The sequence below is a fragment of the Neovison vison genome, chromosome 3 (assembly GCF_020171115.1).
Source record: "Neovison vison isolate M4711 chromosome 3, ASM_NN_V1, whole genome shotgun sequence".
Taxonomy (NCBI): domain Eukaryota; kingdom Metazoa; phylum Chordata; class Mammalia; order Carnivora; family Mustelidae; genus Neogale; species Neogale vison.
Window position 1 is genome coordinate 49,970,786 of NC_058093.1, and position 17,587 is coordinate 49,988,372.

The window sequence follows — 17,587 nt, forward strand, 5'->3', positions numbered from 1 at the left end:
GGTGTGGAGCTCAACTTTTGTCACTATTAATAGTTGATCCGTTGCTTTAGCAGTCTTTAAATGGAAGTATTTTTCTGGAAATATTTTGCTATAATTCTCAAATGAAATGAAGACTCCAGAGAATTTATTATGGATAGTGTGGTCACCATTGTTTTCACTACTAAGTTCAGCACATCATTTAAATGGTCCTCTGAAAGAAAAAAGTTTATATTCCTAAATAATTCCTTGCTGTTTCAAGGATAGCAGAGGTCTTTTTTTAAGTTTTGCTTGAATCCTACCTTCTATGTATATAGTAAAAGAATTTAAGTTCTCTCTGGGGTTCTTTTATAGGCCTTAAACAACACATGCATTGTTTTTCAGTGTTGGTGTAATAGATTACCACGAGACACCTTAAAACATATGGATTTATTCTTTTATATCTCTAGATCCCAGAATATTGATAGGCGTGGCTTCTGCTGAAACCCTGAGGGAATTGTTCTGAGGGAATTGTTCTGTTCCTCTGCTTAACTGTCTTTGTTTCTGGAAATTCTTGATTGTTCCTAGGGTTATAGACACATCACTAATGTCTCCCTCGGTCTTCCGCATGGCAGTTTTACCTCTGTCTTTTTTGTCTGATCAAATTCCACTTTACTTTTACGAACACTGATTATTGGATTAGGGCCTACCCTAATCCAGTATGCCTTTATTTTAACTTGATTATATCTGCAAAGTCCCTATTGCCAACTAAGGTTGGGAGTTCACCACCTCTTGAACATCTCCACACTGAATCTACCTCACTACAAATAATAAGATGGTACTACACAGGACTAGAATTAGATGGTAATTTGTCTAACTTTTTCATTATTTTTCTTGTTTCAGACCAATGAAGTGAATCAAGGTGATGCCTTAGAACATAATTTTAGTGCCATATATGGTGCATTGACTTTACCAATAAACCATATTTTTTCAGTACAGAAATTTCCAGTGGTAAGGCAATGTCATATTCTTTACTTAAGGAATTTACATTTTTTTGGAAAATGTTCTTTCATCCCTTATAATAAATTCCTACAGTAATTTTTCCTGCAATCACCTTGTGATTTTTAATCAGCTTAGGGTAAGGGAAAATGGTGAAGGAAGACAGAATTCCTCTTGATCTTTGATAATTGCTGGTATTGTGGCATTGTTACAGTCTTTAAATAGAATTCTCTGGGGGAGGCAAATTTGTTACTCTACCCTGGTCTCTTCTGTGACACCTTAAATGTTACAGTGGCTTTTTAAAGATCTATTCTGTTGGGTGTTTGCTATGTAGATACACATTTTTAAATTTTCTTTTTTATTGTTATTTTTAGGCTACCATGAAGACCTTACTTAAAACTTGGTCAGAATTATATAGAGCGTTTGCCCGCTGTGCTGCTTTGGTAGCAACTGCCGAAGAGAATTTGTGCTGTGAGGAGCTTTCTTCCAAGATAATGTCCTGTTTAGAAGATTCAGGCTTTTCAGTGAGTTTATCCCAGTTATTACTGACCTTGGTTGTATTTGAAGAATACTTTTCAAATAAATTGAGATAGCATTTGTGAACTGTCATTTAACAAGGCTTCTAGTTTATAGGTGGCTAATAATATAAAACAAGTAGCAGCATTGCAAAACAGTTTTAGGTCTTGGGTCTACATGACTCTGAGTTCTGTGTTTCAGGACCCTGAACAGTCCTGCACTTTTATTACTGTGTTGCATATCTGCCTGTGCCATTACAGGAGGAGCCAGCTTTTCTCATATCTATCTCTTAGATCTTTAAAGGCAATCCTTTGGAAGTTTGTAGACCTAAAAAAGTAGGTCTCATTTCATTCCTTTATTAAGAGGCAAATACTTTACTTGGTATGTATCATTCTAGACTAGATCTCTTTTTGTGTTTACACAAATAATTTACATATGTACATGAATACAGTATTCTTGACACTTGAATTCTATTATTAAAGCATATTTTTTCCATCCAAAAAGATGAAAACTTGTACCCTTTGATAGTGGTTACACTGTTAGCTCTTGAGGCTATCTATTAAGAGGTAGAAATTTGTCTTTTTTCAGATTTTTTTAATGCATTTATAATTATAATAGCTTTTCAAAAATATTAGTACAGTTATGATTGTTACATTTTGATATGACAGAATTTCAGAGTGACTTTAAAAATGCAAATCAGATCTTACCACTGAAAAAACTTCGGTAGTACTTAGAATAAAAATCTTAACTGCTTAAAATTGCCTATAAGGCTTAATGCTTCATTCCCCAGGGGATCTTATTTAATTAATTACATTTGTTAATATCTATCATGACGCTTTGTTTTCCTTTTTGGCTTATATCAGAATCATTTGTATATTTCATTACATTCCTTAACTAACACTCCATGAGGTTAGGGACATTCTGTGTTGATTTGTATCCCTGTCTTTATCTGGTACATAGTTAAATTTGTTGAGTGACTTTATAACTGTTAGGGAGAATGTGCAACCGTAGTTTTAATTTTTTAAATACTGTCTTGGTTATGTTTTCATCTTTGTTCTCTTCTGGAAGAAATTAAGAATCTGTCAGGTTTTATGAAGTATGCTTTAGATTTTGCTTGGCATTGGTTGGTTCTATTTTTTGGAATAGTTAGAGAAGAATAGTTAGTTATTAACTGTTCTTTAAATGTTCGGTAGAATTCATCTGTGAGGCCATCTGATCCTGGACTTGGTTTGTTGGGAGCTTTTTGATTACTGATTTAATTGCATTGCTAGTAACCATTCTGTTCAGATTTTGTTTCTTCCTGATCAGTTTTGGGAGGTTATATTTCTAGGAATTGATCAGTATCTTCTAGGTTGTCTGATTACTTGGCGTGTAATATTCATAATACTCTCTTACAATTCACTGCATTTCTGTGGTGTTAGTTACTTCTCTCTTTTTAAAAGACTTATGTAAATCAGTTGGACAATTACCACATGATCTCACTAGTATGTGGAATTTAAGAAACAAAACACGTTCATAGGGAAAGAGGAAAAAATAAAACAAGACGAAATCAGAGAGGGAGACACACTCTAAGAGACTTATAATCAGGGGCTCTTGGGTGGCTCGAGTTGATTAAGCGACTGCCTTTGCTTTTTTTTTTTTTTAAGATTTTTATTTATTTATTTGACAGAGAGAGATCACAAATAGGCAGAGAGGCAGGCAGAGAGAGAGAGAGAGGGAAGCAGGCCCCCTGCTGAGCAGAGAGCCCGATGTGGGACTCGATCCTAGGACCCTGAGATCATGACCTGAGCCGAAGGCAGCGGCTTAACCCACTGAGCCACCCAGGCGCCCAAGCAACTGCCTTTGGGTCATGATCCTGGAGTTCTGGGATCGAGTCCCCATCGGGCTCCCAGCTCCATGGGGAGTCTACCTCTCCCTCTAACCTTCTCTCCTCCTCATGCTTTCCTCTTTCTCTTTCTCTCTCTTTCTTTCAGTAAATAAAGTCTTTTTAAGAAAAAAAGAGAGACTCATAATCATAGGTAACAAACACGGTTGCTGGAGGGGAGGGGGTGTGGGGATGGGGTGGTTGCTTATTGCTGGACATTAAGGAGGGCATGTCATGTAATGAGCACTGGGTATTATATAAGACTGATGTTGGGGCGCCTGGGTGGCTCAGTGGGTTAAGCCTCTGCCTTCAGCTCAGGTCATGATTCCAGGGTTCTGGGATCAAGCCCCGCATTGGGCTCTCTGCTCCTCGGAGAGCCTGCCTCCACCTCTCTCTCTGCCTGCCTATCTGCCTACTTGCGATCTCTGTCAAATAAATAAATAAAATCTTTAAAATAAGAAAAAGACTGATGAATCACTGAACTCGACCTCTCAAACCAGTAACACATTATATGTTAATGAGATTTAAATGAAAAAAGACCTGGTGATTCACAGACCTGTACCTCTGGCGCTAATAATACATTATATGTTAATTAAAAAATTTTTTTAAAATGAAGAAAAGTCTTTAAGAAAAATAATGAGTAATTTTATGAACCATTTTATGCCAATAACTTTGCTAATCTCAATGAAAGGGACAGATTCCTTCAATGACACCTAGTATTAAAGCTTGATCACAAAGAAATAAGTAACTGTAAGAGCCTTATATTTACTAAAGTAATTGAACTTATTAAAAAAAAAAAAGGAAGAAAGAAAAAGGAAAAAAAAAGATACTTATTTAAGTAATCCCTGCACTCAAGGTGGGCCTAAAACCCACAACCCCAAGATCAAGAGTCACATGCTCTTCTGGCTAAGGCATCCAGGTGTCCCTGTTTATCCTCTTAGCCTCTTTCATTTCTGATTTTACTTGAGTCCTCTTTTTTGGTTCATAAATCTGGCTAAAGGTTTATCAGTTTGTTGAACTTTTCAGAGAAGCAGCTTTGGTATATTGATAAGTTCTGTTTTTTGTTTGTCTCTAATTCTTCTATTTCTGTTCTAATTTTTACTATTTCCTTCTTTCAGCTGGCTTTGGGTCATGTTTGTTCTTTTTCCTGCTCCTTTAGGTTTAAGATTAGGTTGTTCGGGAGTTGTTGTTGTTGTTGTTGTTGTTGTTTTTGCCTCTTGAAGTAGGTGCATATTGCTATAAACTTTCCTCTTAACAACCACTTTTGCTGCATCCAGAACACTGTGTTTTCATTTTCATATGTCTTCATGATTTCTTGTTTCCCCCATTGTTTAGTGTCCTGTTATTTTATAACTTTCATGTATTTGTGTTCTTTTGAGATTCTTTCTTGTGGTTGATTGCTAGTTTCATAAGGTTGTGGTTGGAAAAGATGCATGGTATGAGTCTGATTTTTTTAAATTTGTTGAGAGTTCTTTTGCAGCTTAACATGTCCATCCTGGAGAACATTCCATGCGCACTTGAAAAGAACGTGTGTTCTGTTTTAGGTCAAAATGTTCTTAATATAACTGTTCTTCAACTATTTCTTCAAATAAATTTTCTGCCCCCTTTTCTGTCTCTTCCTTCTGAGATCACTATAAGGTGGATGTTTATGCTTGATGGTGTCACTGAGTTTCCATGGTCTCTTTTTATTTTTTATTACTTATTTCTCTTTTGTTCAGCTTGATTGCTTTCTATGACTCTTTCCTCCAGGTCACTCAGTGATCCAGTCTTCTGCTTTATCTAGTGCACTATTTATTCCATCTAGTATTAATTTTAGTTCAGTTATTGAGTTCTTCCATCTCTGGTTGGCTTTTATGTTTTCTCTTTTTAAAAAAAGAAAATATTTTATTCACTAATTTGAGAGAAAGGGGGAGGAGCAGAGGGAGAAGGACAAGGAGACTTGGAACTGAGCTCAACAGTGCTTGACTTGGGGCTCAATCCAGAAATTTGAGATCATGACCTGAGCCTAAATAAAGAGTTGGATGTTTAACCACCAGGTGCCCCTTACATTTTCTCTCTGTTCAGTGTCTCACTGAGGTCTTCCAGTCTCTTGTCAAGTCATTGAGCATCTTTATGACCATTAACTTTCAGTTTTCTGTCAGGCATATTACATATCTCCATTTCATTTAGGTCTCCTGCTGGGATTTATCCTGTTCTTTCATTTGGGACATATTCTTCTGTCTCCTTATTTTACCTAACTCTCTGTATCTATTTCTGCGTGCTGTGTCTCCTGCTCTTGTAAGTAGTGGCCATATGAAGAAGAGGTCCTGTAGTGCCCTGCAGTAACAGTGTCCCCTCTTCACTAGAACCTGGTGCTTCAGGGTGTTTCATACATTTGTTGTGTGGGGCAAGGCAAGCCATTAGCAGGTGAGATGGAAAGTATCGTGCCGATCTAGTTCCTGTACATGTCCATGTATCTAGCTGGGCATTGGGGAGTGAAATTACACCTGCCAGCTTTTGTTTTTGGATGAGTCTCTTAAAGATCCCTATTCCTCCAGCACTTGTTTGGGGATTAGTTATAAATGTCTTTTTCCCTTGTACCCCAGGCATCTCTTAGACTGCTGTATCTGTGCTGTATCTCAATGAGGTTGTTTGTATGCTGTTTGTATTCTTGTTGCTGTCCCCTTAAGGTGGAGGACTCAATTTCTGCTGGTAGTCCTGGCTTAGCCAGCGGATTTTATTAAAGTTCCAGGTGTTGAGCCTCACACGGAGCCAAATGTTACAGGGATTCATCTTCCTGGTGCCTGGGGTAGGGTCTGCTACTTTCCTTCTCTGTGCTTGCAGTGGCTCTCCCTACTGGGGAGTATTTTGTGAGCCAGCTTGATCCCCAAGCTTATCTCTACCGTCCTTCTATTTGCCGTGTGGCCACTTTTCTTCCTTCAGCCATGAAGAATATGTTCTGCCAGTTTCTGTCATTTCTGGATTATTTGTACTGATGTGGTTATGATCTTAGGTGTATTTTGGAGATGAAATGATCTTCCTAGTCTACCATCCTACCCTTATTTCCTGTTTCTGAGTGCTTTAATAAAGGATCTCCCTGATTGTGAATTTGATGTATTTGAAAATGTTTATTACATATTTTAATGCTACACTGTCTTACTTATTTTGTGACTTTATGAATTCATAGTAATTAGTTCCTCTTTGCTGCCTTTTTTTTTTTACCAACTTGATATTAACTGATACAATATGCTCACATCTTTTTCAGAATCTGTAATCTTTTTTTTTTTTAACTTACTGAGAAACTTACAAAGAAAATAGCATAAAACATTTCAGTTTGACAAATTATCATGCAGAAATATTTCTGTAGGCATCACCCAGTTCAGTTAAAGGAGCATTATCAGCACCTCAGATGCTCCCCTATGCATTTTATTTTATTTTATTTTGTTTTGTTTGAAATATTTTATTTATTTATTTGACAGAGAGAGAGAGAGAGATCACAGGTAGGCAGAGAAAGAGGGGGAAGCAGACTTCCTGCCAAGCAGAGAGCCTGATGTGGGGCTCGATCTCAGGATCCTGGGATCATGACCTGAGCCGAAGGCAGAGGCTTAACCCACTGAGCCACCCAGGTGCCCCGTCCCCTATGCATTTTATTTATTTATTTAATTTATTTGATAGAGATCACAAGTAGGCAGAGAGGCAGGCAGAGAGAGAGAGAGGAAGGGAAGCAGGCTCCCTGCTGGGCAAAGAGCCCGACGCGGGGCTCGATCCCAGAACCCTAGGATCATGACCAGAGCCAAAGGCAGAGGCTTTAACCCACTGAGCTACCCAGGCCCCCCCCCATGCATTTTAAATCACAATGCCCTCCTCTCCCTAAGAGTGAATTACTGTCCTAACTTTTTGAAAATCTGTTTCGAATAAAAATATTTTTACTATACACCCACATCTGTATATTACATACATTTGTTTAGCAGCATTCCTTTTATAGTAAATTTTATAGTAAAGTCATATTGTGTGTCTTTTGGGCTCAATGTTTCAATTGGAAGGTTCATCCATGTTGTATTTAACTAAGTTCATTTATTGTAATTATTACATGTATTTCCATTATATGGATTTAGGATTTTCTTTGTATATATTTCTCTACTTACTTTATGTTTTAACCTTTCTGTGTCTTGTAGCATATAAGTAAATACGGGAGTGTTTTTTAATTAGTATGTTTAATTTCATATTGAATAAGAAATGGACTGTGTTTTAATCCTTAGCTTCTTTCAGATACTACTATTGAAACTTATTCATCTATCAAATTTGAATATCCATTCAAATTTAATATTTATATCCCTTTTTAAAATTAATAACCATTTTACCCCAGCAACCAAAGATAGGATTGTACATGTTTATTGATCAAGGTTGACACTGGTAGCTGGAATGCATTTCCTAACTGAAAAGAGAGCCGTTTTTCCAGTCTTGATAGCAAATTGTAGTTGGAAGTGTCCTTTACTTTGAAATTACGAGCAAGGAGGAAGCACTGGAACTTTGATAGCTTTTCTACATGAAAATATAGATTGTCATCTGGACTGACTTTCCACATAGTTGTCGTTAGTTAACTAGGACACTGCTGCTTTTCCTCCTCCTGGCCCATAATACTCATTGAGGAGGTTGTCTTTGGGGGGCAGATATGTATTAGTCCAGTGAACTGGAAAAGTGGTTAGTAATGGAGAATAGGGGAGAAGGAAGTATGTCTGTTTTCTAGATCTTTGATTTCAATATTTGTTTTAATTAATTTTTTTTCTTAGAACTCTCAGTATGTCTCCTGTTACTCAGTTTTGCTAGGAAAGCTCACTGTTTTGGAATTGGTGCTGGGATTTCCTTCGTTCTGTTTTTTTAGTCTTCCCTCCCTGCCTTTAAAAAAGTTTTTCTAGGTGGGGCGCCTGGGTGGCTCAGTGGGTTAAGCCGCTGCCTTCGGCTCAGGTCATGATCCCAGGGTCCTGGGATCGAGCCTCACATCGGGCTCTCTGCTCAGCAGGGAGCCTGCCTCCTCCTCCTCTCTCTCTGCCTGCCTCTCTGCCTACTTGTGGTCTGTCTGGCAAATAAATAAAAATCTTAAAAAAAAAAAAGTTTTTCTAGGGAATCTCGTATGCTTCTGTGAATTTTTTATTTCAGTTGGATTTCAGAAGGAGGAGGAGGAAAAGGATATGAGGGACCTTAGCAACTTCATTTTTTGTTTTATCCCTGGGTTTAATGAACACTTAACATTTTCATGAAGAGGGGTGCCTGGATGGCTCAGTGGGTTCAAGCCTCTGCTTTCAGCTCAGTCCTGGGATTGAGCCCCACATCGGGCTCTCTGCTCAGCAGGGAGCCTGCTTCCTCCTCTCTGTCTCTCTGCCTGCCTCTCTGCCTAACTGATCTTTGTCTCTCAAATAAATGAATAAAATCTTTTAAAAAAAAAAAACTTAAAAAAAAATCTTTCATGAAGAATTTGATAAAGAATCTAATTGAGAACCTTGCTCTTCCATTCTCAATTTACTAGTTTTATATGCTGAGTCTTAGGGGGCATCTTAAGACTGAATTATCTTCCTTAAATGTCAGGAAACAAATATTATGGTTCTTGGTGCACAGCGGTTAACTAGGAAATATTTATAACTGTATACTTCATTCATATACCTTACATGTTATATATGGCAGTGAAGGTCATATTTTTTGTTGATGCTTACTATTTTTGGAAAGTATGCCAGTATTTGAAAGTTTCTAATAAAATACTTAATTGTTCTTTCCTAGAATTTGTTGTTCTTGGATAGGATCATTCACATAGTTACTGTAATGATTGATTGCATTGACTTCTCACCATACAATATTAAGTATCAGCCCAAAGTTAAATGTAAGTACTTTTTTACTTTGTTCACCCACTGTTGCATAAACTCAACTGTCTAAACTGTTGAGATCAAATCCTAATATCTTTTCTGACCTCATTTTACCTGCTTTAGATGTTGTATAACTATGTCATATGTGGTTGTCCTACAACTATGTTGTATAACCTTGATATGCTGTGAGCTCACATGCTCTTGCTCTTGTTCTTGCACATGCTTGTGATCTCTCCCCTTTGTCTCTGTCACACAAATATCTTTCTTCCTTTGTATAACCTGGAACGATCAGTAGTATTCTATTTACAGACTGCCTAATATGAGTGATTTTACTTATTCCATCATAGGCAAGGAATTATCTGGGCAGGAAACTTTGAATGTTCTTATTAGTCCCATTACTAGTGATGTTAACACTTACTGGTTGTTTAAGACAGTATCTGCCAGGTTTTCTATTATAAGTAAGTACCTATGAGTAATTAATATTTTGTGGCAGGTTCTTTAAGACTATGTATATATCCTTTTTCTAAGCAAACTTTCACCCATGAATTTATTGTCCATTAATACTTCTTGTCTAAAGCACTAAGAGGATTACCAGAGCAGTTCACATCGTTTCATTTGATTATATTGAATTATATCAAGATGTTTGTCTCCTTTGTCTTTAATTACATTAATTCTAAAAGCTGTCCCTGATATTTATCTCATATTTTCACGGTAAATCATTCTACATTCAGGGTCATGAGTTCACGTCCCACTTTGGGGCCTTAAAAAAAATACCGCATTCTATAGCTGTTGAGCAGTACTAGGCACCAGTCACTTCCAGGTGCAAATGACAGCCTGATGTAAGGTATAGCTTCGTTTGTCCCTGATACATTTTTTTAAGGTTTATTTATTTTAGAAGAGAGTGCACCAGTGTGAGCAGGGGAGGGCCAAAAGTAGAGAGAATCTCAAGCAGACTTTGCTGAGGAGAGAGCTGGACTTGAGGCTCAGCCTCAAGATCCAGAGATCATGACCTGAGCCAAAATCCAGAGTCACCCATTTAACTGACTGAGCCACCCAGGTGCCCCTACCTTATTTTATTTTTATCACTGGCTTTTTGTTACTCAGTGGTTTATAATTCATTGTTATTAATACTTGTGCTTATGTTCGCCTGTATGACCATTTCATGTGTTTCCATTATTTTTTGAGCCCTTTGGCATAAGATAATCAGGCTCATTCTGTACTTCTCATCCTTCAGCCTGGAACCAACCATATTTCCAAGGAACATTGGTCCTTTGCTGAGGATGGATGGCATTTAGAAACTGAGATCTGTTCGTTATTATTAAGATGTCACTGCTCCTGGATCCTCTTGAGTAGACAGGTGTGGGATATGTGTCACGTGATTCATGGCTGTCTCCTCAGCCTTAGCATACTGGCCTGGAATTTTTGAGTGGCCATTCCCTAGGGAAGAAGGTTAACTTCCTTTTGTTGGTAACACTTGTTTTTTATTTCACCTCATGGTATTTTTCATCAGCAAGCACTGATTTAGAGTTTTCTCTTAAATCTGAGATATTTTACCCTAAGAGAATAGATTCTTTGAAGGAAAGGTAATTTTTAAAAATCTGTGATTTTCTTGACAAATGTGGGTTTATCCCTGTAGGTAGGTATCCGAAGAGACAGGATCTAAAAATGACTTTTACACAGAAAAGTCAGTCCTTTTAAGATACATCTTTTTCTTGGGGCGCCTGGGTGGCTCAGTGGGTTAAGCCGCTGCCTTCAGCTCAGGTCATGATCTCAGGGTCCTGGGATCGAGTCCCGCATCGGGCTCTCTGCTCAGCAGGGAGCCTGCTTCCCTCTCTCTCTCTCTGCCTGCCTCTCCATCTACTTGTGATTTCTCTCTGTCAAATAAATAAATAAAATCTTTTTAAAAAAAAAAAAAAGATACATCTTTTTCTTCAAATCTAGGCTTGCTTTCTTTGCAGTCTTTCTGAGGATTTGGATCTGTGACTTGTTGAGTGTTATTTGTAGGGTTCAGTTTATTATAGATGACCTAGGGAGCAATGATTTCTAAGGGAAGTTTTGTGACATCTAAAGTTAATTTTGGAACCTATCTTTAAAAAAAAAAAAAAAATTTACTTATTTTACGGCAAGCACTTGCATGTGAGTTGGGGAGGTCGGGGGGCAGAAGGAGAGAATCTTCAGGCCTACTCCCTGATGAGTGCAGAGCCTGTCACAGGGCTTGATCCCACCATCAGTGAGATCATGATATGAGGTTAAAACAAGAGTCAGAAACTTAAGTGACTGAACCACCCAGGCACTCCATGGACCTTGTCTTATAACTTAGTACTTTCTTACAAATCAGTTGTTGAAATTCAGAATATAAACATTTGAAATGCATTTCACAACTCCTTAGAGAAAATACTCATTTTTCTGGATTTCTTCTAGATCTGCCTAATAGTTTTTCTTTGTCTCTGCTTCAGTTTTAAAGACAGTGTTGTGATACTTAACTCTAGTGGTGTATCATTTTAGAATTTGTGGGTATCACTCTACAGAAACATGTATATTAGAAGTATCTGTCATTTTTATAGATTATTTTTCATTTAAATGGTATAAATTATAAAGACATAGAACACTTTTCAAAATACTTGAGTTTTTAATAAATTCAATTTTATCTTAGCACCACAGAGACCTTCAGATTGGTCCAAAAAGAAGAAGGAACCTCTAGGGAAATTGGCCTCTTTATTTAAACTTATTGTGAGAGTGATCTATTCTTTCCACACTCTGAGCTTCAAGGAAGTACATTCTGACACTCTCCTCACTGTCGGCAACTCAATCATCAGTATTCTTTCTAATGTACTTGGACGTATTTCTTTGCCTTCTATGATCCGAAAAATATTTGCAACATTAACAAGACCTCTGGCATTATTTTATGAAAACTTAAAGTAAGTATTTAGAATTTCTATGTAATAGCTTTAAATTAAATGTCTTTAGACGTAGGTAGCAAACTTTTGTCATTTTCCCATTAGCTTCTTGTTACGGATGGTAATTGTTACCATTTAGTGAAGAGGGTACTATATTAAACTGCATTTGTTAAAAAGGTAGTTCAAATCATACATAAATAATTAGAAATTGGGTGTTTTAAAGTTTTCTGTGCTAATTCAACCCTGTCTTTCAATTTAGTGCATACCTTTTCAGATTTGATAATACAAACAAGCATACCTGTTATATTTACGATGTATATGAAGCATATTTGACATGCTACTTGGTGGTTAAGTATATGGTATACCCTTAAAATACTGTATGCGTCTTGTACCATTCATCTAAGAATCTCATTCTCTTTGATGTCTGCAGAGGGTTCCATAAATCTTTGTACCCAGTTTCCTCTTAGCAGACATAAATGTTTTTCTAGCCTTTTCCCTAACTTAACAGTATTATAGTTGAACATATTGGTATACATAACAGTGTCCACGTTTGCCACTACTTCTTCAGAAAGAGGTCCTAGATGTCAGATTGTTGGTTCAAAAGGTATATGTACTTAAATTTCTGAATTACCCTGTAAAAATTTACAGTATCCTTTCCATTTGAATCGAAATAAGCAATGCCTTGAACCATGAAAAGTCCCAAATAACATAACTTTTTTTAAAAAGCAATTTGAAAGGATTCATCGATGTTTCTTCTAGCAAGCTTATGGGGTTCAGTCATAATAGCCTGTCTTTTATAAATTAAATACATGGAGAAAGTTTTAGGAACAAATTTGATAAAAGTACAAAGTAGAACCCCAAATTTATTAGCTTTTTGTGCATCTTTTAGCCTTTAAGCTTAAAAGTATGCTTTTTAATTTTTTTAAATTTTTTTTAAAGATTCTATTTATTTATCAGATAGCGATCACAAGTAGGCAGAGAGGCAGGCAGAGAGAAAGAGGACAGCAGCCTCTCTGCTGAGCAGAGTGCCTGATGCGGGGCTCTATCTTAGATAGATATGGGATCATGACCTGAGCCGAAGGCAGAGACTTTAACCCACGGAGCCACTGAGACACCCTAATTTATGCTTTTTTAAAGAGGTACAGAAAGAAGTGACTAATATTAGTATTTTGAGATCTATTCTAAATGTTTTTCTGTGGCTCTTTTTTTCTCCCCGCCGTGGTTCATTTTTTAAAAGATAGGTTTGTTTACTGTTTGTTAGATAATTTGACATTTTTAAAATTAAATCTTGGGCACCTTTTTATATCCCTACACATGTCTCATTTTTATGGCTACATTACATATTTTTAGGTTTAACTTTCTGAAATATAAGTGGTACTCTTGTGTTTTTCTTCCCAGGCTTGATGAAGTTCCTAAAGTGTATAGTTGTATGAGCAACAAGGTAAAAATAGACGGTTGTTTATAAAACATATTTTCATGGTGAAAAAAATGTTAGGGTTTAGGTAATTGTCTTCCTGTACATAGTTCTGATTTGTAAAAGGATTATACTTAACAGTTTTGTTTTTGTTTTAAGATTTTATTTATTTATTTGACAGAGAGAAATCACAAATAGGTGGAGAGGCAGGCAGAGAGAGAGAGGGAAGCAGGCTCCCTGCTGAGCAGAGAGCCCGATGCGGGACTCGATCCCAGGACCCTGAGATCATGACCTGAGCTGAAGGCAGCAGCTTAACCCACTGAGCCACCCAGGCGCCCTATACTTACAGTTTTAATGGACATTTAATAACATGACATGGGCACGTAGTTTTTAAAGAAGGGTTCAGTAATGTTGCTTTAAATTCGTACAGCTCCCCACCTCCTATCTTAGCCCTTTATACACAAGGCTAATTGGTTCCTAGTATTTTATAGGTAAAACTTCTGTAGTTAACTATTACTCTCTGTTCATGAGAAAATGTTAATTTTTTTCTGTTAATGGAAGATTGTTTGAAATCACAGTCTTGTATTAATAATCACAGTAAATTCACCTGATAATTTGTTAGTTTATAATCACATATTTAAGGAGACAGATGGGACCTTTAAAAAAAAGTTTTAATTGAAAAAATTGAAATAATAACGTGTTTTGAGTTGTTTAGTATGTTTTGTGCTTTTATTTTTTCCTGTTTTAAAAGGACATTTCCATTTTTTTTTGGTAATAAAATTTTCCTTTTTCCTAGTTAGAAAAGCTACTGGGAGAGATAATTGCTTGTCTACACTTCAGCTACACTGGAACTTATGACAGCGAACTTCTTGACCAGATCTCTCCATTATTATGCATAATATTTTTGCACAAGAATAAGCAGATTAGAAAACAAAGTGCTCAGTTCTGGAATGCCACGTTTGCTAAAGTGACAACGTTGACTTACCCTGAAGAGTTAAAGTATGCTAACCACAAAACTATTTTATATAGTTACTGTGATTGCTTAAATTGGTATTCTGGTTTTAATACGAATTTTTATTTGGAAGAATTATTGCAGAACATTCCTCAGTTGAAATGTTACTGGGAATAACATGGTAGTTATTAAACATAACTTGACCTCTGACTTTGGTCCTGAGAGTAACCGTGATTTTAGGAACATTAAAAGCAGTATTAAATTTTCCTTAATAAAAGAAATATAAAAAGCAAGAAATTGGTGGTTATTAAATATAGGTGATGTGTACACAAGAGTTTAATAGTCTACTTTTGCTTAGAATCTTATGTAATAAAAATTGGGAAACTTCTTAAAGAAGAATATTTGGGAACTGAAGAGGTGAGCAAAAAACTAAATATTCTACATTTGTCCCAGTTTTGTTTATGTAGAATGAAAAACAGTCTTTAAGGTGGATGTATTTTGGCACTCTAAAATTATGGTTAAAGTATTCTTATTAACATATTACCAGTATTCACCAGTACTGCTTGACTCAAGGTGTGTGTGTTTATGTACTTTTTTAAAGACCAGTACTAAGACAAGCCAAACAGAAATTTCTGTTGCTTTTACCTGGTTTGGAAAATGTTGACATTACGGAGGAATCCAGTGGACCATACTCCGATTCAGTAAGTTGAGGTTTTTTACTTTTGAATATTTGAGCACTTCATTTATTGGATTGCAGTGTGATTAGTAAAAGGCAAAATGTTAGAAATTTTTTTGACGTGATTTAAGTGCGTAAAACTGGAGCATAAGAGCGTCATGATACAGGGTTTCTCTTTGAAGTCCATTTCCTAGCTTTAAACACTTTTAAAAAATTGAAGTTTAATTGACATAGAGTATCCTGTTTCAGATGTACATCAGTGATTTGATATTTTTATACATCATGAAATGACCGTCATAAGTCTAGTTTTCCATCTGTTATACAGAGTTACAGCAATATTACCCACTGTATTCTTATACTTAGTGTTCCATGACTTCTTTCTTTTTTATAACCGGAAGTTTGTACTTTTTAATCCCCTTCACCAATTTCATATGTCCCCAACCAATCCCCCTTCTGGTAACCAGCAGTTTGTTTCCTGTCTTTGAGTCTGTTTTGCTTTGTTTGTTCACGTAACATTTTAGATTGCAAATGTTAGAGAAATCCTACAGTATTTGTCTTTGTCTGATATTCACTTAACATAATACCCTCTAGGTTGATCCATATTGTCACAAATGACAAGATTTTGTTCATTTTTATGGTCAAGTGATAGTCGATTTTGTATGTGTTTGTCTTATGCATTTATCTTTCAATGTGTATGTGGTTGTTCCATGTCTTGATTTTTTTTTTTAAGTAATGCTGCAGTGAACATGAGGGTGAACATCTCTTCAAATTGGTGGGGTTGTATTCCTTGGACAAATACGCAGAAGTGAAACTACTGGGTTCTATGGTAGTTCTGTGTTTATTTATTTTTTTTTTTTAAGATTTTTATTTATTTATTTGACAGGGAGAGCGAGAGACACCAGCAGGCAGAGCAGTAGAGGGAGAGGGGGAAGCAGGCTCCCCATTGAGCAGGGAGCCCAATGCGGACTCCATCCCAAGACCCTGGGATCATGACCTGAGCTGAAGACAGTCACTTAACCAACTGAGCCACCCATGTGCCCCCTGTTTTTAATTTTTTGAGGCACTTCCATACTGTGTTTCATAGTGGTCACACCAATTTATATTCCCACCAGTAGTTGTATAGGGGTTCCCTTTTCTCCACATCTTCGCTAGTACTTGTTTTTTCTTTTCCATAATAGTCCCATGTCATGTGTGTGATTTTTCCTTTGCATATCATTGATAATGATAGTGACATTGAGCATATACTCATGTGCCTATTGGCCCTCTATATCTCCAGTAAAAGATGTGTTCAGTTGGGTTCCTGGGTGGCTCAGTGGGTTGTGCCTCTGTCTTCAGCTCAGGTCATGATCTCAGGGTTCCGGGACTGAGTCCCGCATCAGGCTCTCTGCTCGGCGGGGAGCCTACTTCCCCCTCTCTTTCTGCCTGCCTCTCTGCCTATTGGTGATCTCTCTCCATGTGTCAAATAAATAAATAAAATCTTAAAAAAAAAAAAAGATGTGTTCAAGTCCTCTACCCATCTTTTAGTTGGGATTTTTTAAAATATTAAGTTGCATGAGTTCTTTATGTATTTTGGATATTAACACCTCATCCAGATGTATTATGAATATCTTCCATTCAGTAGATTGCCTTTGCATTTCGTGGATGGTTTTCTTCACTGTGCAAAAGGTTTTTAGTTTGATGTAGTTTCATTTGTTTATTTAGATATTTTTTTGCCCTTTGGCCTAAAATAATTTTCTGATAGAAGAGCAATAAATTTCACCATAGATTCTCAGTTAAATAGTCTCTGATTCTTATTCATTAATGAACCTTTTTGAACTATAGCATTTTGTGTATTTTCCTCTGTAGATGTAATTATTAAAATAAATGGTAAAGTGTTGCTTTAGGTAAACCAGGAATAATAGTTACTAGTCTGTGTCTAAGCAAGAGTTGCCCTTCATTTTCTCAGTTCTTTTCCAGCAAATCTCATTCCTTCTGTCAGAAAAACACATCTTTGCTATCATATAACCCATTTGGAACAAGATTACTTTAGCTAATAATTACTGTCTGATCAAGGAGTAAAAGTATGGGTATTACATTCCCATGAGGTAGACATTATTACACAACTTTTTTCCCACTCAACAACAAATGGAGTCTTGGCTGTTCATTGTTTAGAACCTATGAGAGAAAAAAGTTAACAGTTACTTAAGCACTCTAGTTTTCATTTTTGGCCAAAATAAAATTCCTTATCGGATAATTAGATTTGTGGAGACTTGTTTGGTGTAATTCATCCTGAAAAAGTCTAAATAAAAGGGATATGATAGGTAGTACTTTCTATCATGCATGCCTCCTTATATGATATTTAAAGTTTAATGAATGTGATTGTTTCTTAAAAATATTCCCAGTAATAGGAGGGGTCTTTGAGTTCATTAATTTGATTGACTTTTAGCATTTATTTGTGTATCTTATTTTTACAATGTGTAAAATTCTCAAAATAATTAGAA

The 17,587-nt window shown here is 36.4% G+C and overlaps 1 protein-coding gene across 4 annotated transcripts in view; it reads left to right on the plus strand.

The window, feature by feature from the left end:
• The window catches only part of RIF1 (replication timing regulatory factor 1), a 59,657-nt gene that overhangs the window by 28,611 nt on the left and 13,459 nt on the right, over positions 1-17,587 (plus strand). For all 4 annotated transcript variants that reach the window (XM_044242057.1, XM_044242060.1, XM_044242059.1 and 1 more), the window contains exons 19-25: positions 859-966; positions 1,329-1,478; positions 9,086-9,185; positions 11,822-12,086; positions 13,464-13,506; positions 14,276-14,478; positions 15,033-15,132. In XM_044242057.1, coding sequence (XP_044097992.1) covers positions 859-966; positions 1,329-1,478; positions 9,086-9,185; positions 11,822-12,086; positions 13,464-13,506; positions 14,276-14,478; positions 15,033-15,132 — 969 coding nt within the window. The remainder of the gene's footprint in view (positions 1-858; positions 967-1,328; positions 1,479-9,085; positions 9,186-11,821; positions 12,087-13,463; positions 13,507-14,275; positions 14,479-15,032; positions 15,133-17,587) is intronic.